The sequence below is a fragment of the Microcaecilia unicolor genome, chromosome 1, assembly GCF_901765095.1.
Source record: "Microcaecilia unicolor chromosome 1, aMicUni1.1, whole genome shotgun sequence".
Taxonomy (NCBI): Eukaryota; Metazoa; Chordata; class Amphibia; order Gymnophiona; family Siphonopidae; genus Microcaecilia; species Microcaecilia unicolor.
The window spans coordinates 687,284,840-687,302,589 of NC_044031.1; the positions used below are offsets into that span (position 1 = coordinate 687,284,840).

A 17,750-nucleotide genomic window follows, 5' to 3' on the forward strand; every position below is an offset into this window, starting at 1 on the left:
AACGAAGCAGAAAACTTATCCCCAGAGCCTGTACCTGAGGGCACAGAACAAAGAATTCTTGGCGACGCCTCTGGGTGATCCTTGAAATAAATAGAAAAATTCTAATCTTTGATCCCAAGAATTCTTGATCTGAATAGTGAAAATACAGTTTTAGAACAGTATTCCTGTACGATTCTAAAACAAACTTCACTTGAAGAGTGGACTTTTGAGTTATAAGCTCTAATGATGAAGATTCTAGCAGATCTGTCAGATTTGCTTCCTGAAGACCATTCCACCTTTAATACCTGGCAAATACCAGGTATTGTGCTCTAATGGTGGTAGTGCTTCTGATGGTAATTTGAGCACCGCTTTAAAATACTTCCTGGCCGTTTCAACTTGTGCAATCAAAGGTGACCTTAGAAAGTTCAAAAATCTTAGTGTTTTTCCTCAGTTGATTCTCCATATATGTCATCTTCCTAGTAACACAGTTCTTATCTTTAATAAGTATTCCATAGATTTCTTGTAACTCAGAAACCTTAGTCTCTAAGGTAGTCACTGTAACAGGCTGTTGGTCCACTGCTTGAGTCTGGACATGTAAAAGTTTCAGTTAGAGTTTAAATCGGAGGAAAATTTAGAAGCCAGCTTACTCGGGGAGGAGTTCAGAGTATTTATGGCATCTCACAGCATATTCAAAATGACAGTCTTTGGCCTAACCAGCATGTCCACCAGTTCCTTGAAGGCCCCTTCCCTTACTGTGGTCACAGTACTCTCATTTGGTTGTATTTGACACTGCTTCAGTGAATTCAAGTGGCCAATATCCCGTCGGACGATGGGAAGGCCGGGAGATCCTCCAAACGCAGCACAGGAAAAGATACCATCTCTGACTCCTCTTTCCGACCAACAAAGAGTTTCTGGTGGAGCTGACCTGGGAGCAGGGCTTAGGGAAACCCTGCTAACATCACTGCTGGAAGACAATGCCTTGGTACAACTGAGGAGACTGACTGTCTCTACTGAACGTGCTGGGACTTAGATCACATCTAGCATAGATTGCCTCAATGACTGGGGCGCACGCAGTGCCGGAGGAGGCTGCAAAGTATTCCTCTTCCTCATTTCCAGATGGAGGAGGCACCAATCAGGCAACTCACCCAAGGCACATTACAAAGCTCCTCCATGAGCGTCTGTTCAGTGGAGGAGTGGCCTAGTGGTTAGGGTGGTGGACTTTGGTCCTGGGGAACTGAGGAACTGAGTTCGATTCCCGGCACAGGCAGCTCCTTGTGACTCTGGGCAAGTCACTTAACCCTCCATTGCCTGCTGCATTCAGCCTGCCATGAGTGGGAAAGCGCGGGGTACAAATGTAACAAAAATAAAATAAAAAAATGCTATCTTGGTCCCAGTGTCAGTTCTCATTTCACATTCGATTTTTAAATATACGTGCTCTGTTACCCACTCAAACACCTGCATGAATAGCAAGTACAGAAGTGTGCAACTATGTGGCCCCACTGCTCCAGTGGCTGCTTAAATAGAGAAGGAAAAACTTTAAGTAAATTGTCTGTAGTTTTAACAAGATGTTTGTGAACCTTTGTTGCATAGCTAACTCTAGTACCTTAAGACATAAAAGCCTCCTTTTGCTGATGCACACTAATGGATTTAGCACACATTAAATGCTAAGAAGCCCATCTTATTCCTGCGGACTCCTTAGCATTTAGCGCATGCTAAATCCATAGCACACCTTTTGTTAACATTTGCAAATCATAAGCATTGTTGACAAGCATATCTAAAAATTTATTGGTAGAACATTTTTTAAAATTTTCTTTCTAGGTTAACCTATTGTATCAGTATTTTTTTTTCTCCATGGAAAATGTATGTGCCTGTAGAGTGCAATTCATCAAGATGTTTTCCCATAAATACAGAAATGGAGAAAAATGTTAATGAATCAGGCTAAAGCATTAACTATTTTTTTTGTGTAGAAACTGCATTATGGATCTTTTATTTTGCTAGAATTTAATTTAGTACATTTGAAAACTAATTTCTTGCTTAATGGTCAAAGCATACAGTTCCTATTTTTTATAATAATCTTTCATTTTTATTGAATTCAAATCATAGAATCATTTAGATAACAGCTGGTTCATCTTACATCTTTACATGCAATAGTCTTTCAAATATACAATGCATCCAAGAATTGTCTACTCTGAATTATTAGTGCAGTTTTGCTTTTTGCTTCCAATCTTCCCTCCCCCAAGTTTCCTCATTATCAGTTGGGGGTGGGGGGGAACCCCTTGTGTTATTCTGTACTACCAGGTGGAGAACTGACTGAAACTGCTGGTGTACCTAGGGTGGGGTGTTGGTGGTGGTCTACCCCGAGTGCCAGCAGCAAGGGGGGGTGCGCAGAGCAGGGGTGCAGCTGTCATCGGCTCTGCCGGTCCCCTGCCCCCTCTGCCATCAACTTCCTGTTCCGGAGTAGGGGACCAGCAGAGCTGGCAGCTGCTTGCCTGCTTCGCGCACCACCTTGCTTGGAGGAGGGGATGTTGTCCACCGGGGGGGGGAGGGGCTGCATACATGCACTGCCTGGCATGTAAGGTGGGTACGCTGCTGCAAGAGATACATGAGTCTAGATTACAAGGTTGAACATGACCGAGTATTTAATTGCAAAAATGGAGCCCACATTTCAAAAGGGTTTTGCTTTTTCTGTTTCTTTTGGCAAACTTTTTGAAAATAGGTTCCTTCTGAGATTGTCATTCTTTAATTTAGTAAAACTTGGTATGATATATGTAATTTAATATGTATTTTATATATTTTTTTTATTAACTTTTATAAAGATGTCTGAAAATCAGGAAATTGCAGATGTTGATCCTCAGGAGCACTCCTTTACACGTACCATTGATGAAGAAGCTGAAATGGAGGAGCAGGCGGAGCGAGATCGGGAGGAGGGTCATCCAGATCAAGAGGATGAAGAGGAGGAAAGGGAACATGAAGTCATGACGGCTGGAAGTAAGCTCCTGTTTTTTGTAGGCATATTGGCAAATGTTTTTCTCTCATTAAACAAATTGTACCTTTTTTTTTGTTGTTGTTCTTGTGAAAACCAAAAATTGAATTTATGCACTAATTCTAAAGCAATTGAATCTGAGCAAGTGCAGTATTTTCTCTATCAGTCTTATGAATGTAGGTCAGGTAGTCAAAGGAGCCAAAGTATACCATATTTATAAAACATGCATATGGATTGGTTCAGCTTTAATTTTGACGTAATGTTTGAGGTTAAAAGTTTTTGAGCATCTTGAAATGGAATGCACATTTACACATCTATGATCTTAAAAAGGTAGGCTTTTAAAATTATTTTTTAAATTGTATTTATTGCCTGTTAACTTCCTGCTGCTCAGTGTTGAGCAACCAGCTCTGCCTGCTTTTGTTGCTATGAACCATTAGTTTTCAGTCCCTGGAGATTTTCCTAGTTCTGTCCATCATCCCTTTCCCCATCTTCATGCCTGGTTGTCACAACAATGTTCTTTAAGCTGCATGGATTGTGGCTCCCTTTGGAGATCAGTATAAGTGCACCTGATAAAGAAAAAGAAAGGAATCTTCCATTACTTTGCTTCCCACTATTCCAGAACCTGTGGGATAGTTGTGTCCATCAACCTGCAGGTGGACATAGAGAACTGAAAACTGAGTTGAAACATCATTCTTGGCATCCAGTCCAGTTCCTTAGCAGGTGGATGGACACACTTTTCAGCCTCTACTTCTGTGTGATTTGCTTCTGGTACAGTTGGTCAACTGGTTCCTAGTTGAGCTTTGCCAGTGGCTTTAGTCTGCAAAGTCATATCTGGAGATCTTCAGATTCCTGTCTGTTATGCTCTGCAAATTTCCTTCTTCCCTCCTTTCACCTCTCCCCTGTTTCATGTGGAGCTCTTCTTTTCTAGCACAGCAACTTAAAAAAAAAAAAGGAAAGAGGTTTGCTGGAGAGCATGGGACAGATTATCAGTCTTAAGCCTTTCTCAGCTGTGGTAAGACTTTTGGAGACTGTGAGCTTGGGGGAGCAGCTGGCAGTAGTAAGTCTGACTAACGTTTGTCTCAGAACCACTTGGAGGGATCCTAACTCACTGCTTGGGACATGTGCTGCGTGCAGTCGGGGTGAATGGCGACTCCCGCAGAGGCAGGAAGCCAGGAATCCCTTGGAGCGCGGAGGAAACAGTCGGTTGCAGCACATAGTAACATGGCAGCAGGTAAAGACCTGTATGGTCCATCCAGTCTGCCCAACAAGATACATATGGTATGTGATACTTCATATGTATACCTGGTCTTGATTTGTCCTTGCCATTTTCAGGATATAGACTGTAGAAGTCTGCCGAGTTTCCTTGTTCTAAAATTTCTGAATTTAATGTCGAAGCCCCTGAAAAGCTCCACTCCTGCCTATCCAAATTTATTCAGCCTCGATTAGGGCACAGACCATAGAAGTCTGCCCAGCACTGGTCTTTTTCTCCCACTTCTGAAGCTGAATCTGTCCAGCCATGATCTCTTTGGATTTGGCCCAGCATCCGATTATGTTGGGGCCTTCGGGCTCTCTGGCAGGACCGTTGCATGGGAATGGGTGCCATTTTGTTGTGGCCAACTGACAGTGAGGAGCAGCCTCTGTCTCATCACGCGCAGAGCACAGCCACCATTTTGCAGCCTCAGGGCCCGACAGAGTGTTCAGCTGCATCTGGATCTTTGTTTTCTCCAGAGTTTATATTTCTCTTACACCAGGTCTATCTATATACAGAAGCAGAGTTTGCTGCAAGGTACATCAGTTTCTCGCCCCACTGCCCCTCCGGCTCCTTAAGAGATTTCCAGGAGTGGGCAGATGAGGCCATCTTTGCTTCTCTCTTCTTATCTAATGTGGCTTTAGTTTATTCTGAGGAGCCATCATTGAAGGAACCATTAGAGGAGGGAGAGCTCCCTCCTGATGAGGGTGTTGATCTGAATGTACTGAGGTTGTTTCTTAACGAAGAGCTCAGTACTCTTATTTTTGAGGCATTGGTAGTGCTTTCCACTGAGAAGCCTTCTGCTTCAGTTGTCAGGAGTTCCATCTTTATTGATCATGAGGGGGCTTAGAGGTCCTTCTGAGGCCTTCCTGATGCATCCAGACATTCAGGACCTGATTACCGCAAAATGGAATCCCTTCCTACGCTTTTCAGAGGCGGGGGTCTCCCTGCACATGGTTCCTTCCTTTCTTCCGAAGTGGTATCAGCATTTCATATCAACGAACTTGTGGATCTTCTGTCCTTTCGCAGAGAGGACGAAGAGGCTCATTATTCTTCCTTGAAGCTTCTCGATGGGCATAGAGTCCATTAGATATCTGGAAGTTACGAATGAGTTTCGCAAATCGGACGGACTCTTTGTGCTTTTTGGTAAACAGAGTCTTAGCCTTATGGCTTCCAAGCCCACATTTGCGACATGGCTGAAGGAGACTATTTTGACAGCTCATTTGCTTGTGGGGAACCAGGCTTCTCAGACCTTGCCAGGTCATTCTACAAGGTGTACACGGACAGCCTGGGCGGAGACTACCTTACTGTCTCTGGCGGATATTTTCAAGATGGCACTGTGGTAAATGCTACATACCTTTGCCAAGCACTACAGGGTGGATGCTGCGGCATGCTCAGAAGCCAGTTTGGGGCTTTGGTCCTCAAGCGGCAGCACCAGGATCCCACCCACTCTAGAGATTGCTTTTGAACATCCCACAGGTTCTGGAATAGTGAGAAGCTATGTAATGGAAGGAGAAATTAGGTCTCACTGATAATTTTCTTTCGATTAGTCCTTCCCACTATTTCAGAGGTCTGCCCGAGGTTTCTGAGATGCTTAGTTGGTGTGAAGTAATGAGTCAGCTTACATGGTGCTTCCTGCATATCTCTTGTTCTGTACAAGTTGTCCAGAGACGAGAGAAGTCCACGCATGTTTGCTCGTCTGGTTAGTATTAAGTTAGCAAGTTGTTTAAAGTTGATGTGTTTGTTCTGAGTTTCTCCTTATTGGTTTATGTAAATACTGAGGAGCTGGACTAGATGCCAAGAGAGTGATATCTCAGCTCATTTTTCAGTCCTCTATCTCCACCTGCTGGTTGATGGACACAACTATTCCACAAGTTCTGGAATAGTGGGAATGACTAATGGAAAGAACATTCAGGTAAGACCTAATTTCTACATACTGATGGATTATTTACCTTCAGAACTTTGGAGAATTTCTGGGGTTTGATATTCTAAAATGGTGCTTCTCAACCCAGTCCTTGGGGCACACCCAGCCAGTTGGGTTTTCAGAATATCCACAATGAATGTGCATGAGAGATTTGTATACCAGTGAGGCAGTGCATGTAAATCTCTTTTTCATGCATGTTCATTGTGGATATCATGAAACCCCAACTTGTCTGGGTGTGCCCCAAGGACTGGGTTATCTCATAAGGTATTCTGCAGTTTATGCTGATATGGTGTTTTCACATATTTCTATATTTTCATTAATATTGTCTCAATTTGTTATTTTCAAACAATAAAAATTAACACTTTTCCCCTCTACTATGGCAGGCTTTTTGCATAGCTTTGCAGACGATGATGCTGTTTACTTATCATTTTGTTTTTGTGTACTATTTATTTTTTGTGTTAAGATTTTGTTTTTGTGTTGCATGTTACAGAAATCTTTCAATGTTTCCTATCAGCCCGTGAAGTAGCTCGCAGTCGGGACCGAGATAGATTGACCATTAGTTCTGTGACTGGGACTGGAAGCAGAATTGATGACCAGCCAACTCAACTCTTGCCAGAGCGAAGAGACAGTGCAGACCTCCAAGAGGGTCAAGATGTCTACACTGCAGCTTGCAATTCAGTGATTCATCGATGTGCCTTGCTGATATTAGGAGTAAGCCCAGTAGTTGAAGAACTTCAGAAGCCAAAGGAGGAAGGCCAGCATCAGCATCCTTCCACAAGCACCAGTGAGGGGACTGCACTTATGACTAGGTGGGAGTCAGAACGCACAGTTCCCATTCTAACCTATTATTAGCAATATCTGTTCCCAAGAAAATTAGACTATACTTAATTTTTAAAGGCTGTAACCTTGATTATCTAAAACATTCCATGTGACACTTTTTAGGTGGCTGGTTATTTATATGCCGATGTTGTGCAAATTATTCCAAGAGTACCATTGCTCTGGCCTATAACATGTTACTGAATCATTTGGTGAAATTACTGGATAGCTTAAGAAGTAGGCTTAGAACTTTTCATAAACAGTGGAGTTATGGGTTGCTGTTAATGAGTCTTAAGTTTTGTCTTATCTTTCTGTATTGGAAAGAAGGCTATTCCTTCTATGACAAAAGTTAGAAACCTGGAAGAGTATTCAGACATTTCATTTATCCTTGTATCACAGGTTTCCATTAGAAGTATAGTGTTGAAGTTAAGGATGGTGCATATGCTGCATCTACTCTTGTTCATAGGGTCAGTTAAGGTTATGCATGCCCTGGTGATAGTCCAGTTGAACTGCTGTAATAACTTACGTGAGAGCCTGTTTGAGACTCGTGCATAGGCTGCAGGTGGTTCAAAACATAGCTGCCTGTGTAGCTTTGCGACACATTTTAGGGTTACCCACTGTACTTTGCCTTTATTATGCCTATTATATTGGAATTATTGACCCTAATCAGGGTGTTGATCACAGTATTTGAGGGAGAAAATTAAGGACCTAGTATTCATAATGATTTGACCTGGCAAGAGAGGCTGCTACCTGGTTAAATTGCGCTGAGCAGTCAAGAGGGGATATTCAGTGGCACTGCCCCATTAATATCTCCTCTGATCACCATGGCACTGTCAAGGAGTAGAGTCTGGGCAGAATTGGGAGTTAAACAGTCACTGTCTCCACTTAGCTAACCCTGGGCAAGTAGGACTGCATAAATAACTGTCCTGTCTTTGACCAGTTAGCTATGTGGGTACAGCACTGAATATTAGTCATACTCACATAACGTCTGGGTACTGCCATTGACCTGGAGATTCAGTGCTGATACCTGGATATGGCCTGGTGTTGACTATCTGCCACCATCTCACTATTGACCCAGAAGCTCCAATTGCTTATTTTTAGATCAAGTTGAGGAATGCTGTTAAGGCCTGTATTAGAGCAAGGTCTTTCTTCATTGTGGCCCCCATACTTTGGAATGACCTTTCCATAGATACTAGGTGAGAGGAAGAACCACTGGGATTAATTTGTGTCTTCCCCTTCCTTAGCTACTGAGGATCTGTAATAGTCTGTGCAATTAAGCTAGAATCCTGTCTTAGTTAATTGTACATGGTTGTGGCAGGTGGCTTTGTATAGAAAGGGCAGGTGGACGGCTTTGATAAATAGGTCAAGCACAATACAACCTCACTAGGATGTCAATAATTCACAACCAGTAGTATAGCCACGGAAGGCCTTGGGGTGCCTGCCCCCCACCCCCAATTTGTGTTTAGACTCCCAAGATTTGCTGGTTTGGCTGGCAGGGGTCACCCCAGCAACAGAAGCTTCCCTGCAGCAATATTGGCCGCCGTGCTGCCTGCTCTGCTTCCCCCTCCCTCACACGCATGCTGGGTTTAAATGAAATTGAGCATGCACAAGCTTTGCGCATGCTCAATTTCACTAAAACAGAGCGTGCACGCGAGGCAGGGCAGGCAGTGCCAAGTATTGCTACTTGGAAGACTTCTGCTGGTGGGGCTGGGAGACCCCTGCCGGCCATGTGTGTGGGGGTGGAGGGAGGCGGAGCAAAATGTGCCCCCTCACTTTGGACTCGGGCCCTCCCCCCAAAATAAATAAATTGAGGTCTGGCTTACAACAAATTTTTTAATCAAAAATATGAGTATTGCTATCTGAGAAAAAAAAACATTAAGGATCACGAACTATAAGTCTGCATTTATGGGAGCCTCTAGTCTCTTTAGCCTCCCAGCTAGCCAGCATATGCACCTGGTTTCACCAATGCCAAAACGCCGGAGGGTCTGGGGAAGTCCAATATTGCCTCCCAGCCATAAGTCGCCACGTTTCCTGCAATGGTCTTAATAAAAAACTCCTTTTCAAATGATGGGGGGTTTGCGATGTAGACAAGTGTAGCAATGAGAAAAATTTATGTGGTGCTTAATAAAGATCTTCTTGTTCTGTTGGTGTGTAAATCTGTGTCCGACCAATCCAGTCCCCCAGATGTCGCAACAAGCATGCTTGATTGTATTGCTGCAGATTGGAGAGACCCATACCCACCATCTCCAGTCATCTAACATGACTGACAAACGCATCTTCGGTTTCTTCTTTGCCCAACAGAAGTCACTAAATAGCCGATACAGGCCTCTCAAATCCTTCTTTGTAAGTGTGATTTATTGTAGCACATACAACCAACGTGGAAACTGGACCATCTTCAGCAGATTTATCTGGACCGCTGCTTTTTAACATATTTATAAATGATGTAGAGATGAGAGTAAGTAGTGTGGTAATTAAGTTTGCTGACAACATAAAGTTATTCAAAGTTGTTTAATAACTTTGTGTCGTCAGCAAACTTAATTACCTCACTAGTTGTTAAGACGCAAGAGGATTGAGAAAAATTATAAGAGGACCTTATGAGACTGGGAGACTGGACGTCTAAATGGCAGATGATGTTTAATGTGAGCAAGTGCAAAGTGATGCATGTGGGAAAGAGGAACCCGAATTATAGCTGCGTAATGCAAGGTTCCACGTTAGGAGTCACCGACCAGGAAAGGGATCTAGGTATGTTTGTTGATGATACGTTGAAACCCTTTGCTCAGTGTGCAGCAGCATCTAAGAAAACAAATAGAATGTTAGGTATTATTAGGAAAGAAATAGAAAACAAAAATGAGGACATTATAATGCCTTTGTATCGCTCTCCTCGAATATTGTGTTCAATTCTGGTCACTGCATCTCAAAAAAGATATAGTGGAATTAGAAAAGGTACAGAGAAGGGCGACGAAAATGATAAAGGGGATGGGACAACTTCCTTATGAGGAAAGGCTAAAGCGGCTAGCACTCTTCAGCTTGGAGAAAAGACGGCTAAGAGGAGATATGATAAGAGGTCTATAAAATAATGAGTGAAGTGGAATGGATAGAAGTGAATCGCTTGTTTACTCTTTTGAAAAATACTAGGACTAGGGGGCATGCGATAAAGCTACAAAGTAATAAATTTAAAACGTATCGGGGAAAATTTTTCTTCTCTCAACATGTAATTAAACTCTTGAATTGGTTTTCAGAGAATATAGTAAAAGCAGTTAGTGGGGTTGTAAAAAGGTTTGGACTGCTTCCTAAAGGAAAATGGACTTGTGAAAAATCCACTGCTTATTTCTAGGATAAGCAGCTTAAAATGTATTGTACTTTTTTGGGATCTTGCCAGGTACTTGTGACCTGGTTTGGCCACTGTTGGAAACAGGATGCTGGGCTTGATGGACCTTCGGTCTGTCCAAGTATGGCAATACTTATGTACTTATATGTAGTTACTGCGCCGTTTACAGGAAAAAGAGTTTATAAACAGCTGGAGAATATGAAGGTGGCCAAAGCTATGGGGCCGGATGGGATACATTCCAGGATACTGAGGGAGCTCAGAGAGGTCCTGGCGGGACCTCTTAAAGATTTAACAGATCTTTAGAGATAGGAGAGGCTCCACAAGATTGGAGGCGAGCGGATGTGATTCCTCTTCACCAAAGTGGAGACAGGGAAGAAGTGGTAAACTACGCACTGGTAAGCCTCACGTCGGTGGTAAGAAAAATAATGGAGTGGATCAGAAAATGATTTTAGGCAATATCTGTTGCAGATAAGTTCTCCTGAGGATGCCGGGGAACGGCAAAACACAGACTGTGTAGAGAACAAGAGAAAGGAAAAAGTTCAGGAAAATGGAGATTCTATTTTAAGAAGACACGATTCACAATAGCATACAAAATGCATTACTTCACATTGAGGGAGGACAGAGAGACTGGCCACCAGAAAAAGCTTAAGTGACATCAGAATTTTAAATAACAGCTTGTATAAAAGAAAAAAAACAAACGATCTAATAGCTTCCACATTTAGGGTAGGGAAGCATGGACTAAGGTGCTGTGATGGTGGTCTGGGAGCATTATACATCAGAACTCCGGTCTATGTAATGCAAGCAAAAAAACTGAGCACCCATTATTTTTAACACAAAATTTGTGTGATTTTTATGAAAAATTATTTATGATATTGGAAAAGATTTATTATTAGAATTGAGGTTTCTGAAAAATACAGAGTTAAAATTTAATGCCAAGAAGTGCAGAGTGATGCACTTAGGGTGCAGAAACCTAAAAGAGAGATAGTTAGTAAGCTCAACTCAGGAGAGAGACCTTGGGGTGTTGGTGTTAGAGGATATGAAGGAGAAGAAACAATGTGACAAGGCGACGGCTGTGGCCAGAAGGATGCTAGACTGTATAGAGAGGGGTATAACCAACAGAAGAAAGGAGGTGTTGATGCCCCTCTACAAGTTGTTGGTGAGGCCCCACTTGGAGTATTGTGTTCAGTTTTGGAGGCCGTATCTTTCTAAAGATGTAAAAAGACTGGAAGTGGTGCAAAGAAAAGCTTAAAAAATGATATGGGATTTGCATTGCAAACCGTACAAGGAGAGACTTGCCGACCTGAACACGTGTACTTTGGAGGAAAGGAGAAACGGGCGACATGATACAGACGTTCAAATATTTGAAAGGTATTAATCTGCAAACAAACCTTTTCTGGAGACGGGAAGGTGGTAGAACTAGAGGACATGAATTGAGGTTGAAGGGAGGCAGACTCAGGAGTAATGTCAGGAAATATTTTTTCACGGAAAGGGTGGTAGATACGTGGAATGTTCTCCCACGGGAGGTGGTGGAGATGAAAACGGTAATGGAATTCAAACATACTTGGGATAAACACAAAGGAATCCTGTTTAGAAGGAATGGATCTATGGAATCTTAGTGGAGATTGTGTGGCAACTCCGGTAATTGGGAAGCAAAACCAGTGCTGGGCAGCCTTCTGCAGTCTACTCCCTGATCGTAACTTAATAGATATGGGTGGGCTGGAGTGTAAATTTTAAGGAGCTGTGATGTTAGCTTCAGAATCTTTAGTCCAAGAAGAGTGCTGGGGAGACTTATACGGTCTGTGCCCTGAGAATGGCAAGGAGAAATCAAACTTGAGTATACATATAAAGTATCACATATCATGTAAAATGAGTTTATCTTGTTGGGCAGACTGGATGGACCGTTCAGGTCTTTATCTGCTGTCATTTACTATGTTACTATCATCATCACATAATAAAGTAATCAGAATGATGGACCAGTAGTCTTTCAGCTAAAACAATCTGTCTATAATTGCTAAACTAGATATTTGAGGGAAGCAGGAAAGGGAAAGAACCTCAGATAAATGATTGATTGCTGAGAACATTGTGGCCCCAGTTGATGAAGTTTCCATTGAAGAAAAGATCAGAAGTTGTGGTTCTGGGTTTTTTTTTTAAGCTAAAGAAATTGGTTGTAAAACACTTATATTTGTATATTATTTTTTGTGATTCAGGAGTGAGAGTCTTACTGCAGAGAGCCATTTGGTTCATGCTAGTCCAAACTATCGAATGATTAAATCAAGGAGTGAATCTGATCTATCTCAGCCTGAATCTGATGAGGAAGGATACTCATTGGTGAGTATAAAATAATTTGCTCAACTTTTTTTATTTATTATTTTTATATCAGTTAATCTTTCACCATACAAATGTCTCTAAATAGGCTGCATGCAACAGCTGTATTTCTCTTGAAATCATAGGTTTTCATAGTGGTTCCATGGTATCTAATTCTTTACTACCCAATTTAGTAGTTAATCTTCCCTTGTATATAATTGTAGAATGTATTGCTTTGCATTTCTGACTTTTTAGTGGAGATAAGTTTTATTGATTTGGTAAGATTTGCTCATCAACAGGATATGTTTAGTGATAACCTATAATAATAATAATAATAAAAAACAGTCTGGATTTAAAGGTTTACCTAAGTAGAATCTAATATGTGATGCAATACAAATGCACTATATTATAATGATAAAAAGTATGTGAAATCTATAAGATGGACTGTATTTTAGCACATTTTATACTAAAAACATGGTTGGATCCTAATCAAAACCCTGATAAGAGGGCAAGATACTCCTATTTAATATAGTCAAATTATATCCTTTTTGTCCTTTTGGAAGGTAGTATTTGGTTTTCAGCAAACAAAGCATTTGCTAATAATATTGAAAGTTCAGTTTAATTCATTTGTCTAAAGTACAATGTTATAGAAAACCTGTGAATCACCCAGGTTCTCTTTGGTGAACCTCAGATAGACAGAAATATTCCTTTTAGAGAGCAGTAGTTTCTCCCTGTCTGTCCTCCCATTCAGATTTTTTTCATGATGGTTGACCTCATCCCGACTGTCAAGCATGGTAGTGGAAGCATCATGTTGAGACTGCTTTGCTGCATCAGGATTTAGATGGCTTACTATCATTGATGAGCCAAGAAAATTCTGAAGGAGAATGTCAAGCTGTCTGAGCTGACGCTAAGCCAATAGTAGGTCATGCAGCAAGACAACGAACCTGAGCATTCAAGTAAATCTACATCAAAAGGACTGAAGAAGAGGTTTTGTGTTTTGGATTGCCTAAGTCAAAGTCCCGACCTATATTAAGCATGTTAAATTATGCATTGCGGAGCAGTAACTGGCAGCCCCACATCCTGCCTTTCAATTATTAATTGTTCATTGGACTTAAGCAGGTCATAACTATCCATTGTGAACCATCCCCTCCTTGATCTTTCTTCTAACCCACTCCAGAGACCACTGCACCCGACCACTGATACAGCCCTAGGATCACATATCCAACTGTGAGTAAGTCAATCATTCTTAAACAATCAAACCGCTCACCACTACCACTGACTAACAAACCCAAAATGAACACCACCAAACTACTCCTAATAATTTACTCACTATCCCTAATTCACCACACAATAACCACCCCCTCCACGGACACCAACAATATATCCACAGTCTCAACAAATTACCCAGATACAACACACCTCAACAGAATAACAACTACCAAGACAATGGAAGAACTACCATATGTGGACAAAAACACTTCAAATGTAAGAAAGGTCACAATAAACCCACACTACAGGAGAATAGACAACTAATGAAAATCAACACAACCTTGAACCCAGCCGACCCCTACCAAACAATTAAAGTGGGATACATAAATACCAGATCAGCAGTCAACAAAACAACAATAATGACAGACTGGATCATTGCAGACAACCTCGATCTATTACTCATCAGCGAAACCTGGATCCACGACCATAAGGACCCCATAATTCTAGAACTTTGCCCCCCAGGCTACAAAATCACCCATTGGACAAGAAAAGAAAAAAGAGGAGGAGGCATAGCACTAATCTATAGATCCCACTTCACCTTAACAACAACAGCCGAGTCCATAACACCAAATCTTGAAATCGCCTCAGTTAGAATCCACCATACCACCCTGTTTGACCACCTTAACGTTGTCTTGTTTTATAGACCACCAGGTAACTGGCAAGAATGTCAACCGCACTGCATGGATTTCATATCGAATACCTGTGTATCCAACTCCAATCTACTTATAATAGGAGACATAAACCTACACCTTGAAGACCCTAACGCAACCAGTGCACGTGAATGCAAGGAATTCCTCCAACTATGGGACCTCAACTGGCCTACTGTGTAAGCTACCCATGTTAAAGGACACACACTCGACCTCATCACATACAAATTGTCCTCAGAATCAAACCTAATACTAACAGATACAAAATGGACAGACATACCATGGTCTGACCACCTCAAACTAAACCTAGCCCTACAATGGCGAAAAAAAAGGCTCATACCACAAGCAAGAAAGCACAACATACAACTCGGGAGGCCAGATCGACCCTGCAATATTTTGGCAATAGATCTACAAGAACGAATGGATAACACAGACTCCAAACACTACCTCCTAAACTGGAACAATAGATGCAGGGGCATATTAGACAAAATTGCGTTAGGGTCTTCAAATATACAATAAGAAAAACCAAAAGATCATACTACAAAACCAAAATAGGACCAGACTACAAAGACACTCATAAACGTTTCCAACTTGTGAATAAACTACTAGTCACCACACCGGTTACCACAACCAACACAGACACTCCATCAGCAGACAACCTTGCTAAATACTTCATTGAGAAAATTATAAAATTACAACTCACGTTACCACTCAACACCACAGAACAGGAAAAATTCATAGACGGTTTGGACCCAATCCCTGATGAATACCCAGCAGACCGAATCTGGACAAACTTCGATCCACTGACTGACAAAATCGTCACACTAGCAATCAAAAGATTCACCAAATCCCATTGCAAACTGGACATATGTCCCAATAACCTAATAAAATCCGCCCTTCATCGCTTCATAACAGACAACGTTACATATCAACTACATGTTACAACATGGATTCTTCCCTAAGGACCAAGGAAATATACTACTTACCCCAATACCTAAGGACTCAAAGAAAAAAAGCAAATGACATATAGGCATATTTTCAAAGCACTTTGGAAGGCTAAGTTCCATAGGTTTCTATGGAACTTTGGGAGGCTAAGTGCTTTGAAAATGAGCATGACAACCAACTACCGCCCAGTAGCATCCATCCCCCTGGCAGTCAAACTAATGGAAAGTATGGTAACCAAGCAACTTACCGATTACGTAAACAAATTCTCAATACTACATGAATCACAATCAGGATTTCGATCCAACCACAGCACCAAAACAGTACTAGTTACTCTCCTAATCAAATTCAAACAAACAATTGCAACTGGCAATAGTGTACTCCTACAATTTGACATGTCCAGCGCGTTCGACATGGTCAGCCACAAAATACTACTGAACATCCTAGAATACTTCGGGATTGGAGGAAATGTACTTAGATGGATCAATGACTTCCTAACCGCAAGAACATACCAAGTGATATCAAATTCGAATACATCATCACCATGGAAACCTGAATGCGGAGTACCACAAGGATCACCGCTCTCACCAACCCTTTTTAACCTAATGATGACTCCTCTGGCCAAATCGCTATCCAACCAAGGCCTCAAGCCTTACATTTATGCAGACGATGTCACGATCTACATCCCGTTCAAACATGACCTAAAAGAAATCACAAATGAAATCTAAAACAGCCTCCAAATAATGAATTCATGGGCGGATGCATTCCAACTAAAGCTCAATGCAGAAAAAACTCAATGTCTCATCCTCTCCTCACAATATAACACGAACAAGCCCTCCACCATAAACACCCCAGACTTCACCCTTCCGGTCTCGGACAGCCTGAAAATTCTCAGACTTAAAATAGACCGAAATCTCACACTAGAAAGCCATGCAAAAAACACAAGGAAAGTGTTCCACTCAATGTGGAAACTTCAACAGTAAAACCTTTCTTCCCAAGGGAAATATTCCGCAGCCTGGTACAGTCAATGGTGTTAAGCCACCTAGATTACTGCAATGCCATCTATGCCGGATGCAAAGAACAAATCATTAAGAAACTCCAAACTGCCCAAAACACAGCAGCCAGACTCATATTTGGAAAAGCGAAATACGAAAGTGCCAAACCCCTAAGAGAAAAACTACACTGGCTCTCACTAAAAGAACGAATTGCGTTCAAAATTTGCACCCTGGTCCATAAAATCGTTCACGCTGATTCCCGATCTATATGTCAGACCTCATAGACTTGCCAACCCGGAACACAAAAAGGTCAGCACGCACATTCTTGAATCTACACTACCCCAGTTGCAAAGGACTTAAATTCAAATCAACATATGCATCCAGCTTCTCCTACATAAGCATGCAACTATGGAATGCACTACCAAATGTTATAAAAACAATGCATGACCTAATAATCTTCCGAAAACTACTGAAAACCAACTTGTTCAAAAAAGCATACCAAAATGACCCATCCTAAATACTAGAAAACGAAACTTCACCAAAACTAGACAAAACGGAACTCTCGACACTTGACTGCTTCATTTACACAGCCACTAATGAACGCTACGCATTACTCACTGCCACTCTACTTCTCATGCAGGATATGAACTTTCTATATTTGATCATCTAACTTACTCTATAATCTACTCTATCATTTATGATCTTTAATGCAAAACTACTTTGTAATTTACCTTATCATTTATGAACTCTAATTCAATATCACTTTGTATTTCTCAACCCGGAAATGGCGATCACCACTCCGGCACAATGTAAGCCACATTGAGCCTGCAAATAGGTGGGAAAATACAAATGCAACAAATAAATATTCTTTGGAAAGTTAACCTTTAAATGAGGCAATTTTATAAGGAGTTTTTCATACATATATGCCAGAATACACACAGAAAAGGCCTCTTATAAAATCACTCCATGCATTAAAGTACACAAGATGACAAGATCTTGTGGACTTTTTTGTAACTTACGTGAAGGCAAGTTCAAGGCAGGTTTTGGGTGAATCACAGGCGGTGTCATGATTTTTTTCACATCGTTTTACTCTAAAGCAGGTGTAATTATATACAGATTTCATTTTACTCACGATTTCTGCAGGATTTGTGCTAGTATTTTATAAAGAGACAGAGGCCCAAAATAGGTGTCCACTTGACCTCCCCACTTGGGTGACCTTTTATAAAGTTATCTTTAAAATGTCAAAGCTGAAATATTTCTGACTAACAATAGACCAGAATTCCTCAAAGTTAATGTGAGAGACTGATAAACAGT

General features: G+C 41.4%; 1 protein-coding gene across 1 annotated transcript in view; it reads left to right on the forward strand.

The window, feature by feature from the left end:
• HERC1 (HECT and RLD domain containing E3 ubiquitin protein ligase family member 1) overlaps nucleotides 1-17,750 on the forward strand; it is a 736,289-nt gene that overhangs the window by 220,272 nt on the left and 498,267 nt on the right. The window contains exons 23-25 of the mRNA XM_030188195.1: nucleotides 2,796-2,967; nucleotides 6,626-6,944; nucleotides 12,487-12,607. Coding sequence (XP_030044055.1) covers nucleotides 2,796-2,967; nucleotides 6,626-6,944; nucleotides 12,487-12,607 — 612 coding nt within the window. The remainder of the gene's footprint in view (nucleotides 1-2,795; nucleotides 2,968-6,625; nucleotides 6,945-12,486; nucleotides 12,608-17,750) is intronic.